General features: G+C 45.5%; 1 protein-coding gene across 4 annotated transcripts; it reads right to left on the bottom strand.

Annotated features, from left to right (window-relative positions):
* Positions 1-204: 204 nt before the first annotated feature.
* On the bottom strand, positions 205-15,764 carry st6gal1 (ST6 beta-galactosamide alpha-2,6-sialyltranferase 1). 4 transcript variants are annotated; one of them, XM_029519967.1, is made up of 9 exons: positions 15,559-15,764; positions 14,410-14,494; positions 7,274-7,480; positions 6,799-7,167; positions 6,347-6,611; positions 4,972-5,069; positions 4,612-4,713; positions 4,336-4,510; positions 205-3,651 (listed from the first exon to the last, which is right to left on the bottom strand). In XM_029519967.1, the coding sequence occupies exons 2-9, from the start codon at positions 14,419-14,421 to the stop codon at positions 3,377-3,379; spliced, it is 1,503 nt and encodes a 500-aa protein (XP_029375827.1). In that variant the 5' UTR covers positions 14,422-14,494; positions 15,559-15,764; the 3' UTR covers positions 205-3,376. The 4 variants fall into 4 exon arrangements, with proteins under 4 accessions (XP_029375827.1, XP_029375826.1, XP_029375830.1 ...); XM_029519966.1 differs by having other exon boundaries at positions 14,410-14,489; XM_029519970.1 differs by lacking the exons at positions 6,347-6,611; positions 6,799-7,167; positions 7,274-7,480.
* Positions 15,765-16,639: the final 875 nt, after the last annotated feature.

Here is a 16,639-nt window from a genome sequence, read left to right as displayed (position 1 = left end):
CCGACATCATGACATTAAGTGGATGTCAGGGGTTCGATTCCAGCAGGGGGCGCCCCCCCCCCCCCCCGTTTATTTACTTCCTGTTTACAAAGACATGATTCTTCTTTCAGCGTGTTTCTCATTAAAAGCTGATTAATGAAGTTAAAGTCAGCATCTGTTACCTTTATGAATCAATAAGTGATTATAGAGTCTGTTTGTCTTCGGGTCTTTATTGGTCGATGGAATGAGTTTTAAAGTTTTACATACATGTGTTGAACTCTCTCCTGCTTGAACAGACAAAATGGCAGACCAACAGCAGAACGTCATCATTAACCCGCCGTGGTGTGAAAAACTCACTGATAGTAACAACAATGACAACAACACTGATGATGACACAACAGAAGCAGATGGCTGCAACATGAGCGACCTCGGACTCTGATGCATGCAGGTTTAAAAATACACCGCCATGAAACCAGAGCAGAAAACCTCTAAAAAAGTCCTACATTCATGTAACACAAATATAATTAAAGCTTAAAATGTTATTATATATTATTCCTTTGAAAGTAATAAAATAACAGAATACCAAATAAATCATTTACTTAATGGAACAAGAAAAAAATATCAAGTGTTGGGACAAAGGAAACTGACAACTCAACAAATAATGTTAAATTTCTATGTTTAATACAAAGATCTGTCTGAGAATCTCTTGTAAATAAAAACACTTAAATTAGATTGAAGGCTTTTTCAGCAGGCTTCTTTATCTAAAACAAAGAAAAAAACAACAGTCAGGACAGATACATGAAGCTGGGAGGAAACAGGAGTATTTCTCAGTCCAGAGAAATACTGAGCCTGTATTCAGAAAGTGAGCCTTAAAGCCAGCCGTCAGGACTTTTGATGTCATAACGAAGATCATAACAGAAGATCAGCGCTAACTACTCTGTCAGACTCAGCGTGCTGCCCCTGGGATCTGAAAATACCGTTAAAAACCACAGAGTGTTTTTCCAGCCCATTGTCTGAACCTCCATTTTCATGCAACTGACCTGACAGGTGTGTGATGTTACAAAGAAAACACGTTTACAATGATGGTTGTGTTCGATGAGGAAGCAAAGAAAACCAAACAAAAAAACCCAACAGGTTTGTGTCATGCAGACAATCTCTGTTTATCAGAGATACTGTTGCTTCTTTTTTCCTCCTGTTGCTACCCTAGTTTGGAGAAAACCTGCTGCTTCACATGCGTCAGTAACAATAGATTAGAGGGAATGATGCAGAGGACGCTCTCTAAAAAGGAGCTCAGTATTTCCATCCATCTTCTCCTCTGATCTGTTTCTGGATCACAGGCGGTTCTGGATCCAATCCCAGCTCACCCTGGACAGACAGAGACCAACAACCACCCAGACCTACGGACAGTTCAGAGTCACAGATGAACCCAAACACCTTCAGACCTTCAGAGAGAACCGCTGTGACACCGTGCTGCCCGAGCTCAGTATTTCCTGCCCTCGTTCATTCGTACATGTACAGTTTGTTATAGACAGCGTCAGTCCAAAGAGAAACCCTCTGAGCCTTAAAACCCACAGTCAGGACTTCTGGGACTTTGTGATGTCACAAGAACACATTATCTTAAAACTACAAACATATTGTTCTTAATTGATCCATGCCAAGTGACTGAGTGTCAGAATCACAGAACAGATCGTCACTGTGATGTCAAGTATGTTCATATATATACAGTTTGTTAGTTTATAAAAAAGTGGCTGGGTCGACAACGTGGTACAAAAGTTACACTTGTCTTTGTTCAGTGGAGGGACGTGGGAGTCGAGTTGTCTGCAGGCAGTATTGTCTTCAGTGAACACGAAGTGTGTGTGTGTGTGTGTGTGTGTGAGAGGTCACGCCTTAACGGAGCCGTCGACACATTTTGGTGAAGCCCTCCTGTCATGGTCTCCAAAGTCAAGTCAGACTCAGGTGGAAACTCATCATCAGCATCAAACAGCCACCTGTTTGTATCTTCGCACTTAGCGTTATCTAGCAGCTGTTCTCCCTCTGAGACTCCATCAGGCCTGACGTGTGAAAGTTAGAGTTAGTGATAACATTTCCATTTTCAGCAGGAGGACTGTGGTAAAAGTTTGTCTTCATGTTTTCACTCTGTCTTTTGTGACAGTGTGAGTTCATTTGCATTCCCACTGACTTCCTGTGCTCCTTCTCGTGGCCATGGTCCCCAGAGGTTAAACTGGGTAACCTTTGTCTTTTATTTTATGCTTTCTTTATCCATTGTGTTTTTACTGTTGTTTATTGTTGTTCTTATTGTTGTTATTCTCATATTACTTTCCGCCTTGTTGTAAAGTGCTGTATAAGTTAAGAGAGAATTGGCTTGATTAATCTCTTCAATCTCATCATGTGATTTTCATTTAGTCGAGTCAAAATTCTCAAATTCACTTTGACCAGTTTATCAATAAATAAACCAACGATAGATAAAATAAAAATGAACAGTTCTGTCTCTGCTTTCTTGGTTTTTGATTGTTGGATTAAATTTGACTTGTTTCTACACTAACTACAACAACTCTCAGTCCAACTCTGAAGATCATGAGCTCAGCACCAGGCACAGGAAGTGGATGTTGATTATTTAGACAGTTTGAGGACACGTTTTAAATTGAAGAGGGCTGTCGATGTTTCCATACTTTGCATCTTGAACACTTCTGAATCTGACTGAACAAAGAGTCACAGGAAGAGCAGCTTTACAAAGTAAAAGCCAAACCTGGAAGTGACTGCAGAGCTTCACATACTGTTGAACGAAATACATCTGGATCTGTGATAAACGAGGCCCAATCTTGTTCTTTAGGATTTGGTTTGGTTCAGGGTTCCCAATCAGAGCGAGGGATTTTAGGACGTTTCAGCCCAAAACCATCAACTGTGACTTCTGACTTTCCTGCCGAGAGTCATGTTGTGATGTTTCCCCAAATAAACAAAAATGGACTTGAAATGTTTTGAGAAAGTTTCCAAAGAAAAGAAAGTTGGAAACTACAGACACTGATATTTCATTTGTGATTCATAATTTTAGGATTTTTTTCACAAGAAGCAATTCTTCAAGTTTATTAAAATTTAGACCAGGAAGACTTTGATGAAAACAAAAAGAAAAAAATAAAAACTCAATAAAGAGTTCAATCTGGATTAATAATAAAAGTTGGAAGCCGACCAGAACGTGTCTGGCAGTAAAGTTATAATCACACAGCTTTTGGTTATCAGGCTAAAACGTCCAGAAATAGTGGCGTGGCCCTTTAAGGGTGGAGGTCAGGGTCCATGGATGAAATTGATTCTCAAAAGTGTGTTAACAGCAGGCACGTCTATCAGCTGGTTGTGTGTGTGCGTGTGTTTTCATGCGTGTTGTGTGTGAGCTGCCCTGCTCCTCTCAGTCAGTGCTGGGGGGACCTCCAGGGCTCTGGGTGCAGTTCAGCTTGAGAAAGCCAGGCAGTGTGACACGTCCACGGGTGAAGATGTCGCGGTCGGAGCCCTGGTTCATCCGTTTGACCAGGTTCTTCTCGTACAGCAGCGGGTGGTAGGCGCCGAGTGTGCAGGCGGCGTCGTAGAAACGCTGGTAGTAGTGGCAGAGCTCCGTCTTCCTCCGGGACGGCAGGAACTCGTAGACATGCACCACCTCGCACAGCGACATCATGAGGACGGTGCCTGGACACAAACGAGTCATCGTCACACTTTCAAGCTCCTGCAGTTTTTACTGAACGGATTCACTCCCTGTCAGGGAATCGAACCGTGATCGAGATACCGTCCACTATACTAATGAGGAAGCTGTGTAGTTGTGAGAGGAGAAGAGAGATCAGCTTATTTTGGACTATTTAATTATTGAATTTCGTTATTTTCTGTTACGCCCCCCCAGGAAGGAGAATATACCCCCCCCCCCCCACTCTCCGCCGTCATTTGTCTATAAAATTGTTATCAGTACACCTCTGCATAGCATTGTATTCTTATCACTACAGAAATCACAAAAGATCACACTTTATTCTAGTACGTCACACACTGAACTAGACAACCAGCAGGACTAGCTGCTGGAAAAACCAGTTCCTTTATTGATGAGGTGGACAGTGTGAGATGTTTTCTGTCATTTCAGTTTCACCTCACATAAAGATTGCAACAGCTTCGTGGTCGCTGTTTGATATCTGGTAGACTAAATGAAATTATCAAACACGTCACTTATTTTTATCACACATATTTTACAATTCCTAACTGTTTCAGTCTTGCTCCAGTATCTGCCCTCCAGTCGATGTGACGGACGCTCAGTCACAGCAAAAGAAAAAAAACAAAGCATCATGTGTGCACCATAGACAGTGATGCTACCGCTGCTGCTTCACATACCGAGGAAGCCAGAGGAGGGTGGGTTCCTCTGGATGGGTTCAGCCATGTTGTCTTGTATTCTCTGCCAGACCTGCCACTCGAAGCGAGGATGTAGGATGTAGAACGGCTGCAGAGGATGGAGCCTCCTGTATCGCTGGTACTGGACGAAGATGGGATAGTCTGTCCGGTTGTACCACTGTAAGTGGAGGAGGGAGGAATTAGTCTGGTTAATCAGGTTCAGCAGCGAATCCCTTTAAAACAACAACTGATCGTGGCCCGGCCGCATGTGAAGATCACCTGAGTGAGGTCAGAGGAGAAGGGGGCGGGGTCCCAGGCCACCAGAGCCCCGGAGCTGTACAGAGAGCTGGACAGGAAACGATGTTCATCAGACGCCATCACCTGTAGACACATGAACCGGCCGCATCATAACGGCTTCAAAGCATTCAAAGTCTGTGGCGCTGACAGCATGTATAGTTGTGTTTTCTTTTGGTTTTGGTAAACTGCTCAGACCTGTATCTGCCCTCAAACATGCCTAACTATAGGCATGTCTGAATATAATCGAACCGCTTTGTTTGACTGTTGGTGATGAGATAATAATCCTCTCCTGTTCGGGTTCATCGTCATGTTTTACTGATGAATTGTGTTTCCGCAGGTTACCTGTGAGTTGATGAGGCGGATTGTGGTTTTAGACCCGACATCCTTCTCGTAGCCGGCAGTGGGAGCAGCGTTGAAGCGCAGCACAGCATCATGGGAGTCTATAATACCACAGATACAGACGCATTTGAAACCTGAGCTACTGACCCATTTTAATTGCTGTTTCTCTTTCTATAATAAACGTGTCGAGAAAAAGAGGAACACAGTCCAGATGTTGAGTTCTGATCTGCTGCAGAAGCCTTGAATTAAACTGAGATTTCAGAACTTCAATCATTTTTGTGAAAGTGTCCTTTATAAAACCAGAATAAATAGTCTGAGTGCTGTTAGGAGTTGTGAAATTCAGACTCACTAAATGGAAAAGGTCAGCTGTGACAACCACACTGTGAGCTGCAGATGTCCATTTTTACCAGGAGGTAACAAGTCAAACAGGGCCACGACAGCAGCAGCGGATCGACTCCACAGAGCTGAGCTGACTTTGGAAGTGACTCATTTGTGGTAAATTAATGACAGACCCAAGTAACTCAACACCTACTCAATGAGTCAATGAGATCACAGCCCAGAGAAAAACACAACACAACAAAACACAACCCAGTGTAGCAAAGTACAGCAAGTATAAACTGTTCAACTGAACTCTTCACAGACTGCTTCCTGGTTCAAAATTAAAGTGTCACTTGTGCAGCGTGTCGCTGTGTTTTCTTTAAGGTCTGTCAAAGGTTCACGGTCTAAAAGGTAGACCTTCATGTGGACTCTGGTTCTGAATCAGGTCCAGGTTCTATATTGATCCAATGAATCTTTCAAGGGCCTCAGCCCTCAGAGAACTGCTCACAGCCTGCATTCAGACAGTGAACCTTAAAACCAGCCGACGGGACGTCTGGGCCTTTGTGATGTCACAACCAAACAGTCACCACACTCAACCACGGCCCAGAGCCCCGCCCACTATTCAATCTTGTATGTTTTGAGAGAATCAAATATAAATGCAGGTACAGCAAGGAAGTACTGCAGGTGCAAAGAGTGTAAAATACTGACACTGGACCATTAAAACTTCATGAGACAGAAAGAAATAATAGAACTAGCATGAGGTGTCGTGTTCAGTAACGCTTCTTTTGTAATAATAGTCTGTGGGGAGTGCACATGGCTGCTGGGGATTTCCTCATTAGATTATAAATAGATGCTTCTGGGACCAGACAAGACACGGCGTCCTGCCGTCCACAGTTTATTCTGAGCATGAACCAGAGCAGAAGTCCATCACACTGTGAATGACTAGAGAAACAAACGCTTCAAGCTAACTGACCATGGAGGCATCCCGACTACCAATGGAGCTGAAACATGGAGGGTGAGAACCACCTCGGTTCTTCTCCTCAATCTTGCTGTATCTCACCTATCTCTTTGCCAAGTCCGGAGTAGCGGAGCGACCCAGCCGACGACACTACGGCACAGCTCTTGTACGGCCCGAGTTCGACGGACAGCGGCTTCGATGGCAGCTGGGTGGCCCAGGGCAGTGACGAGAAGGGCTGGAGGTCAGGGGTTAATGTTGTGACCTCTACCTTGTCTTTCAGCTGACAGAGGAGCTCAGGGCCGCTCAGCTTCGGCCTGCTGGACACACCACCGGGACCAGAAACCTCGACTCCGTATTTATTCATGGCCTGGACAAGAACAGAAAACCGACCAACAGTTTACACAAAACTATGAAAATCCAGAGCATCTGAAATTGATGGTTTGGTCTGAAGGCTCTGGAGCCTCAGAGCACCCTAAACTGAGACCAGTCTGACCCTTTGCACTGTAATGTAGTCATTGTGTTAATATTCACATTATTGACATATTAACACTCACCTGATAATTTTGCACCACCTTCCTCAGTCTGTTTCCCAGCATGCTACTGGACATCTCATCATCCCACACCTTTCCGAGCAGCCCATTAGGTCCGAAGAACTCTGCTTCCCTCCCTCTACCGCTCAGCTCCCCCCGCCGCCGGCCTCCAAACAGGGTCTCCAGGGCACGGGTGAAGGGACGTGGCAGCAGGTGGGTGAAAAACCCAGAGGGCTCCCGCTCTCTGGACTTCCTCTTTGACGGAGAGTCTCCGGCCTCATGGGTGTGGTTTGGAGAGGAGAGCACTGGGATTGGACGATGAGGGTCACCTGGGACGACGCCTGGGAGCTTCTGAGGGTCAACGTACATGGGTTTGGCTCCTCCTCGCAATACCTGAGAAAGTGAGTCTACGCTGACAAGACCTGAAATTTTCCCTTTCAGAGTCAGAGTGAAAAGCATTGTGGGAAACCGGCAGCAGCCGGCATGAAAGCCAACAGACCTTGATGACAGAGTGTGCTCGAGGCTGAGCTCGGGTCCGTGCCCGCACCCCGAAGATGGCGTCGGTGACTGGCACGCTGTTCTCAGCACACAGAGCATAGAGCAGAGCCATGGAGATGCAGAAGAAGGCCATGCAGAGTGCTCCACGGCGAGCACGCCGCCTCAGACGCCACAGCAAGCTGACTCTGTCCATGGCTGCTCCGGGGATCTGCAAGGGAAACAGCAATCTTCAGACTTCAGATAAATGCTGCGCTTTTGGTGAATAGTTTTAAAAGTCCGATGTTCCTTACAGATTAAAAGCACTTTCCATATTTTTCCATGTTTGAGAGTTAGTATTTTGGAACTTTACTGACTTTACTCCATAAAAACTAAATATAATAATTCAGTATAATATATACTGAATTATAATAATATATATAATATATAATAATTCAGATTTAATTCACTGACGGCAAACAAAAGCTTGACAGCTGCAGCTTTAGAAGTCATTTCTGGCTGTTCCTTTTTGTTTGCCTGAGGAATTGCCCTTCCCCATTCAAGATGGTCCAGGGTCCGGAAGAGGAAGTGCTGATGCCCTCATTATGCTTTTCAGGGAACTCAACAAATGCTTGCCATGGGTGACATTTGGATGACCTCCTCATCCAAAGATAAAATAAAAGATCCAGGGGATTTGGCCTGGGGTCAATTTGGGCATTGTGTATCTGCTTCAATAAGCAAAATTGGAACCTTTTTGTGGTGGTTCTGGACTCATAGCTTTACTCTGAAAAACTGGAGTTCCTTTTCCTGTCTGTGCTGTGTGTGGGTGGCTTACCTTTCCCCAGAGGCTGCACCTATCCCCCACCCGTGGCTCTGAGGCTGATTGCACCCACCTGTTGCCAATCAACATCTCCAGGCCTATAAGACAGGTGTGGACTTCAGCCTCAGTGCCGGAGTATTCTCACCTCTACGCAGTGGTACACGGCTCCTCGCTTCATTCGAGTATTTTGGAAAGAGAAACTTGACGCTAATCTACCTATCCTCTGTTTTTTTTCCAGTGTCTCCCACTGTGCCTCACACCAGCTCCCAGACCAGCACTCTCACCTTTTTGTTCCATCCTGGACTCCACCCTACCTTTGTTCCAACACTTTGTGTTACAATAAAACCTGTTTTACCATTCCACCTGTCTGGCAGCTTTTGGGTTCTTAATCTCCATCGCTCCACAGAATACACTGGCCAAACATGGACCCAGCGGAACCAGACCCCATCAGAAGAGAAGTCGTCAATGAAGCAATCCGATTAGGACAACACCAGGACATGCTGCAGGCACTCATGGACTCACTTCAAAAGCTCAGTACACAAGTCACTCACCTTTCAGATCAACTCACCTCAACCCTCTGAATCTGCCCCTGCTGCTAACCTGGCTCCCACTCCATCTTCCCCCTCCGTCAAGGAGCCCTATGTTCCTCCTCCAGAACTATACGCGGGAGAGATAGGCAGTTGCAGGGGATTTCTGTTACGATGTACGTCAGTTTTTGATCAGTTACCCTTCTGACCGTTCTAAGATAGCTTATGTGATCAACCTGTTACGAGGCAAAGCTGCTAGGTGGGCTACAGCTATTTGGGACCAACAATCCCCAACATTAGACTTGTTCCCTAGTTTCGTGGAAGAGCACCGCCGAGTTTTTGATCACCCGGTTCAGGGCCAGGAGGCGGCTATATGTTTTTCTCTCTCCCAGGGTTCCCCGTCAGCTGCCGATTTTTTTCTTTTGAGTTCTGCATTGCAGCCTCAGAGAGCGGGTGGGGGGGAACAGGAGCTAAAAAGGGTTTTTGTTAGGAGTTTATCAGAGCAACTCAAAGATGGAGTGTGCATCTCCACCCCCTCCTGTCTCCTCTGGAAGAAGGATTCCCTTCCTCTCCAAACCTTCATTGATTCTGGTTCCAACGATAACTTCATTTACACCGACCTGGCCGAACAACTTCACCTCGCTCTAGAGCCCCTTCCATCTCCAAAGAAGGTCATGGCGTTAGACGGCTGTCTAATAACCACCATTGCACTGCTCCCTTAACTCATCTCTGGAAACCACTGTGAAGACATCCAGCTGTTTGTCATCCCCTCTCCACACTCCCCTATCGTGCTTGGACTGCCCTGGTTGCAACTTCATAACCCCCACATTAACTGGCAAACCTCATCCATCATCAATTGGAGTGTTCACTGCCTCCTCTCCGCCCACCCTTTTTACAACCGCAAGCAGGCAGCACCAGACCAACCATCCCCTGTCCAATGCCCCTTCTGACTATCATGACCTCGCAATCAGTAAGCAACAGGCACGTTCCCTTCCTCCACATCGCCCCTACGATTGTGCCATCGACCTTCTCCCGCCCCCCTTCCCAGTCGCAGACTTTACAACCTGTCCTGTCCTGAGAGGGAAGCTATGGAGACATATATTCAGGACTCCCTGGCATCAGGTCTCATCCAGCCCTCCTCCTCCCCTCTCGTAGCAGGTTTCTTTTTTTGTCAAAAAGGACTCCTCACTGTGTTCATGCATAGATTACACAGGTCTCAAAGACACAGTAAAAAACAAGTACCCCCTGCCTCTCGTCGATCCCTCATTCGAGCCTCGGTGCAGTGCTAGGATTTTCTCCAAGCTGGACCTCCAGAATGCATATCACCTGGTCCGTATAAAAGAGGGACATGAATGGAAGATGGCGTTTACTCCCCTCGGCCACTTCGAGTATCTGGTGATGCCGTTTGGGCTTACCAAAGCCCCAGCCATCTTCCAAAGCCTCATGAACGATGTCCTCCGGGATATGCTGAACAGGTTTCTATTTGCTTACTTGGATGATATACTCATCTTCTCCCGCAGCCTGGAGGAGCACAAGCAACATGTGTCTGGTCCTACAGAGACTCCTAGAGAATCACCTATTTGTCAAACCATAGAAGTGCGAATTCCATGTGACCTCTGTACATTTCTTTGGGTACTTCATTGCCCAAGGAGAACTTCAATCAGACCCGGAAAATACCAAGCAGTCTGAGACTGGCCAGTTCCCTCCTCCCGTAAGGACCTCCAGAGATTCCTCGGCTTCACCAACTTCTACAGCTGATTTATCAGAGATAACAGTAAGGTAGCAGCCCCCCTCACACAACTCACTTCTGTAAAGGTCCCATTCCACTGGTCCCCTGAAGCCGCGTCCACATTCGCAGGTTAAAGTCCCTGCTTACCTCAGCCCCTGTGCTGAAACACCCCAATCCCTCCCTACAGTTCATAGTCGAGTTGGACGCCTCGGACTCCAGAGCTGTGCTGTCCCAGAGGGACCCGGATTCCAAGAAACTGCATCCATGCGCATTCTTCTCCTATTGCCTGTCCCCAGCTGAGAAAAACTACGACGTAGGGAATAGAGAGTTGCTGGCTGTGGTGTGGGCACTTCAAGAGTGGAGGCAGTGGCTGGAGGGAGCCCATCGTTCCCATCGTTAAAATCATTAAATCCCTCTGCAGTCAAGCTCAATCTCCCGGATTCCTTCAAGATTCACCCGACCTTCCATGTCTCCCTCCTGAAACCTGTTTCCTGCTGTGACCAAAGCCGTCACCCCCCCCGATCACTGATAACCATCCGGCCTTCTCGGTTTCCAGGATCCTGGATGTGCAGCCTTGGGGTCGCTGTTTCAGTACCTGGTCAACTGGAAAGGTTATGGACCTGAGGAACGCCTAGACAACACGCTGCTGAAAGATTTTTTTTACACTGCTCACCTGAACAAGCCTGGTAGGACACCAGGAGGTGTCTGTGGGGTGGGTGGTTCTGGACTCATGGCTTTACTCTGAAAAACTGGAGTTCCTTTTCCTGTCTGTGCTGTGTGTGGGTGGCTTACCTTTCCCCAGAGGCTGCACCTATCCCCCACCCGTGGCTCTGAGGCTGATTGCACCCACCTGTTGCCAATCAACATCTCCAGGCCTATAAGACAGCTGTGGACTTCAGCCTCAGTGCCGGAGTATTCTCACCTCTGTGCAGTGGTACACGGCTCCTCGCTTCATTCGAGTATTTTGGAAAGAAACTTGTTGTGTTGACTTACCTTGGCGCTAATCTACCTATCCTCTGTTTTTTTTCCAGTGTCTCCCACTGTGCCTCACACCAGCTCCCAGACCAGCACTCTCACCTTTTTGTTCCACCCCTTATGTTACAATAAAACCTGTTATTGTTTTACCTGTCTTGTTTTACCTACCACTTATTATTGTACTGTCTTATTTCTCTTCTATCAACACAGATCAGATTATTTAAACTGCAGGTAAATCAACACTTAATCCTCTGGAACATTTAAATGCCTAGTTGTGTTAAAGATGTTTTACCTCACCAATGTTTGTTACCTTTTTTTCCAACATGATTCTACATGATTTACTCATATTGGACCCCAAAAACATGCAGAATTTTAGGCAGACATTCAGAGCTCATGACATCACATCCTCAGGTTGCAAAGTAACATGAAAAGGTAAAATTGATACAAAGTCAAATAACAAATTACAAGAAACAACAAAGGTATAAATGCTCCTGACTTTTCCCGCTGATGATTTTTAATGTCAAATTTAACTGGATTGTTTCATCGATGAACATCAGCAACTTCTTGAACTTTGTTACATGCTCCTAAATGACTGAAACAAGTTCATAGTATTAAACTTATGAAGAAGGGGATGAAAATGAGCCTTGTTGTTTTTGTTGGAAGAATAAAGAAATACAGACAACAATGGAAAGATGTGATGAGTGATTTTGTTTGCATCACTTCGCTGAAGAGGACTCTTCAGTCCGAAGTGACATCCTCAGGCTGTTAAACAATTATGCAACAGCACTTCATATCAGACTGGAACCTACAAATCTGCAGATATTTACATTAAACTGCTTTTCATCAGTGATTTCTTTCTACGTGTATGTTTCTTTTTGTCTGGAGTTTGTTAAATTGCATAATGAGAAATTCCAGTTTCTGATACTGTAAAACACTGAGTGAAACAACAAGGAAGAAAGAATAAGGGCGCAGGAGTGTGCCATCACTGCCCCGGGTTATGGGTGAAATCAGGGAGAAAGAGTGAGGAGGAGGAGGATGGCTCGATTCACTGGAGAACAGGTCAGATAGGAAGAGAGTGAGAGAGGCTGAAAGACAATGACAGAAAGAAAGAGCGAGACAGAGAGAAGCAGAGGGGGGATGTGCATTAGAGAAGCTGAAGCCATGATGGCATCTGTGGCCGACAACCAAGAGCCAATGAATCCAAGGGAACAAAATGAGGCTGATGAAGAGGGAGGCACATCTGGGGAAATAATAACAATAACCCTGAAGGATGAGAGAAAAGACCGAACGAGTGGACCACAGGAAGTTGTGCTAACATCTGGTAGTGAGCATAAATGGAAAATAATTGTTTTTGCTTCAATTCTGCTGGAAATAAATTGTTGTCAAATTCCCTTATTTCTAAGGTTTTAATGATGTTCGGAGCAGTTTTGAGCTTCAAAGTTCTTGCCTTCCGTTAAGCAAAACGTATTTTCCCACTTAGGTGGATTATTAGAGCAGCACAGTGGCATACAGGCTCGTGCTGTTTCCCCCCAACAAGGAGGTCCTGGTCTGGTTCCTGGCCTGAGGCCTCCAAAGGCATCATGTTTGGGTTCATTGGTGACTCTAAACTGTCCGTAGGTCTGTCTGTCTCTGTGATGGACTGCAGACCTGTCCAGGTGACCCCGCCACTCGCCCACAGTGGCTCCAGCAGCACCCCTCCCAAAGAGGATAAGCAGTGAAAGATGAATGAATGAATGAGAGGTTGAGTATTAAAGCTAAAGATGAACTCTGGCTCCGGTGGTCAGTTTACACAGTTTCCCTGCTGTAACACAACATGACTGACCAGACTGAAAAAGAATCGATTAGATCCATATCAGGCCTTATACAGCGCAAACTGGAGCTGCATGTGACTTAAACAATCAATATACTTCTGCCGCTGTTCCTTTACATTCACAGCTGGTTGGTACAGAGCCAGAGGCAGACTGAAAACACAACAGCACTTTGATTTAAAGTGGCACCCACAAAGACCACTACAGGATCTACAAGGCAAAAACGAAAACAACGCCATGACCAGCCATCCTTCTCAGTTCAAAGAAAAAACAAAACAAGAAACAGGACACGTTTCTGCCAACCACTAAAATTACCGGAAATATTTTCTGTGACCTCCAAACTCTAACTCGTGAATCTTAAAGTGACTATTTGAGCCACTTGGAGTGAATTCCTGACACATCTCATTCCTCTGTAAAGGAGGATGCAGATGTCCCTTCTGAAACTGGGTCCCCCTCAGAAAAAACAAGAACACATCCTCCCTGTCGGGAATCGAACCTTAGTCTTCCACGTAACAGGCAGAGAGACTGTCCACTATGCTAACAAAGACAGACATGAAGACGCCGTCACCACATTAACACACTCAGGACAAACTTAACACTACTCATCTAGATGGTGCTTACAAGTTTCACAAAAAACACAACAAAAGCTGGTTGGTATGGTCATTTTCCCATAGACTTCAACGAGCACAAACACATTCATTGCCTGCCTGGGGTCCTCTCTTCAGCTGTGCACCTCTGGGACGACTGCAGCGGCCTCTGAATGAGCGAATGAATGACTGTATGATTGCATCACTGCAGAGTTTCAGACAGATGGTGGTGTCGCCTGATATCTGCTTAAAGATGTCACTGTAAATCCTCCTCACACACACACACACACACACAGGCAGAGGTGTGTGTGTGTGTGTGTACATCAATAAACCACTCAAGATTAAAAGGTAGGAGTGTGTGTTAATCTGGCCGTGCAGACTGAGAGGGAGTTACATAGCTCTGAATCCAGCTGCACAGTTTAACATCTTCCATCTTTACGTCCGGAAGTGATAAATTCTGAAAATCGAACTTCATATCTGTATTGGTTCACATTCAGACGAAGTCATTAGGATCAATCTTCTGGGGAAAATAAATGTCTGGACCAGGTTTCATTGACCAACATAAACAAGTTCTCCAAATAAATTCTGAGATCTTTTAGATTTAAGGTGATTTGGACCGACCTTTCATTATGAGACGAAATGTCACAATAACGTGCGGTGACTGAATCTCCTGATACTACTGCTGAAGGTTTCCTGTGTGGGGTGATGACGGTACCTTGTAGCCCATGGTGTGTGGTTCTGCACGCTGTGTTGCTTAGAAACGGACTGCTGCCTTCAGGTTCTCCCTCATCGCCTCTGTGCTTGGAGAAATATAAATATACACACTGTCAGATTTCTGCATGTGCTCAGACGCACACAGATTAAAACATGGACTCATTCATCAAACTCCCAGAAGTGGAAGATCAAAAACAGGCAGCAGGAGCAGAAGCTGTAGTGTGAACAACATTGTTCGAGTTCATTTGCATCTGAATTTACCGTGTAAGTGTCTTTACTTTGCCGTCACGGCTGGCGCCTTCTCAAAGGTCAAGTTTATTTTGATGATAAAGACTCCGTCAGTAATTTTACATCAGACTGTTTCTTTCTTAGTTTCAACGTTGACAGAAAACTGAGGGATTCTTCAGATTCTCTTAAAATTAGTCGTTGTTATAACTATTATAACAACAAGTATTTTAAAATCTACAGGTGGAGCTGAAGACAGGCAGCCGTTGAGGCTTCAGGGAAATCTTAAATAAGCATTTACATTTCATTAGGATCCCAAGATTAGATTATTAAATCAAATGACTATCTCCAAATTTAGTTCATCAGACACCAGCTGGAGTTTGTCACATCAGTAAGATTGTTTCTATCAATGACAAAATGTGCGGCTGCGGCGCAGCACAGTTCCTTTGGTCTCTGCTTTGAATTTAAATCGTACGTTTGAATTCCATGAAGTTTATCTGACTTCTCCTGAGATTAGATTAAAACAAACTGTTTTTGAATAACAGGCAAAACATTTTGGTCATTTTTAACGTCCGTGGGCTCTGAAAGTGTGCATGTGTAGTAGAAATGAGCTGTTGTGGTCCAGACGTCAGCAGGAGTATCTGATCGGTCTGACAAACGTCCCCACAGGCGCTCACATGAATAATACAACTGATCAATAAGGCATTAATGACTGATAAACTGTGGTTCCTCCGCTCAGAAAGGAAATCTGTGTTAATGTATCACAGCATTTAATTTGGAGGCCGTTAACTCAGAATCAGTCAGAGACAGACTGATATATATACAGATCGATCGATCAATCGATTGATTGATTGATTGATTGATTGCACAGTGACGGCTCGGGCTTCCTCCTGCTTATATAATGTGATGTGTTTGATTCCCGGACCTGTGTGCCGTGATGCTCCTCCGTTTGCAGCCTCGGTCTCGGTTCTACGGTGTCCTCGGTTCGGGGCCGGTCGTTGTTCCCGGTGCCGCCATGTGTCCGTCCCTCCGTCCGTCAGCTCCGAGGCCGCAGTCGGTGTCCGGTGGCATCTGGAGAAGTGCGGACCGGAGCTGCGTTACTCTGCTCAGCGGCCGCACAAGCTGCGGCGACGGCCGGCCAAGTTACCGGAGAGGAACCGGAGAGGAGGCGCCGCGTTTCCGGTGCGCTTTCAAAATAAGACGAAATGAGGCTTCAGGTGATGAGCAGCTGGGTAAATAGAGACTTTGTTGATTTACAAGAGAAATTCACACATTTACAGCAGCTTGACAAGGAAAAGAACAGTGTAATTAAGAGACATGCAAGGTGCTAAACTATAGAATAAAGAGAGAAAAAAGTACAAACTAAAATAAACTAACAGCCATGGAATCCGCTTAGACGGTTGAATGACAAAATATTTGCATTTTGGTTGGTAACAGTTGGTTTCAGATCGATGTCTGTTTGTTTCAGCCCTCCTCTCTGTGGTTACATTAAATTAAAAAAAGAAAAGATGCTGACATTTGCATGGTTTCTGTTTCAGTCTCAGACAATTGGCAGAACCAAAACTGAAATGTGACATATTTCAAAGGACAAAAGATGTGCTGTGATTTCTGGAATTACTCACTCCAGATCCAGAACATGCTGGAGGGGATGACCAGGAAGGGCAGGAGAAGGCTGATGGGGAGAACTTAGTCTGATTTGCTGCCGCCATCCCGACCCGGCCCCGGATAGGCGGCTGAAGATGGACGGATGGATGCTGCCACCATGAAGCAAACTGGGAACAAAAGAAAACATTTATCGATGAATGTCTCTCTTAAACAGCGTGTGCTAATTATTGTGAGGAGCATTCATTAGTTGTTTAGTTTACCAACCAAGAGCGTAACTCCATCAGCCAGTCCTGGACTGTTGTGCTTCAGAGGCAGCCATTGTTTGTGTCTTATTTTGAAGGGGTAGGACAAACACCAGGGCTGAATTACTGCATGTTGACCGATTTCTCTGCAGCATCCAA

The sequence above is a fragment of the Echeneis naucrates genome, chromosome 14 (genome assembly GCF_900963305.1).
Source record: "Echeneis naucrates chromosome 14, fEcheNa1.1, whole genome shotgun sequence".
NCBI lineage: Eukaryota > Metazoa > Chordata > Actinopteri > Carangiformes > Echeneidae > Echeneis > Echeneis naucrates.
The sequence above is the reverse complement of the archived record's forward strand: the minus strand, read 5'-3'. Positions and strand labels throughout refer to the sequence as shown.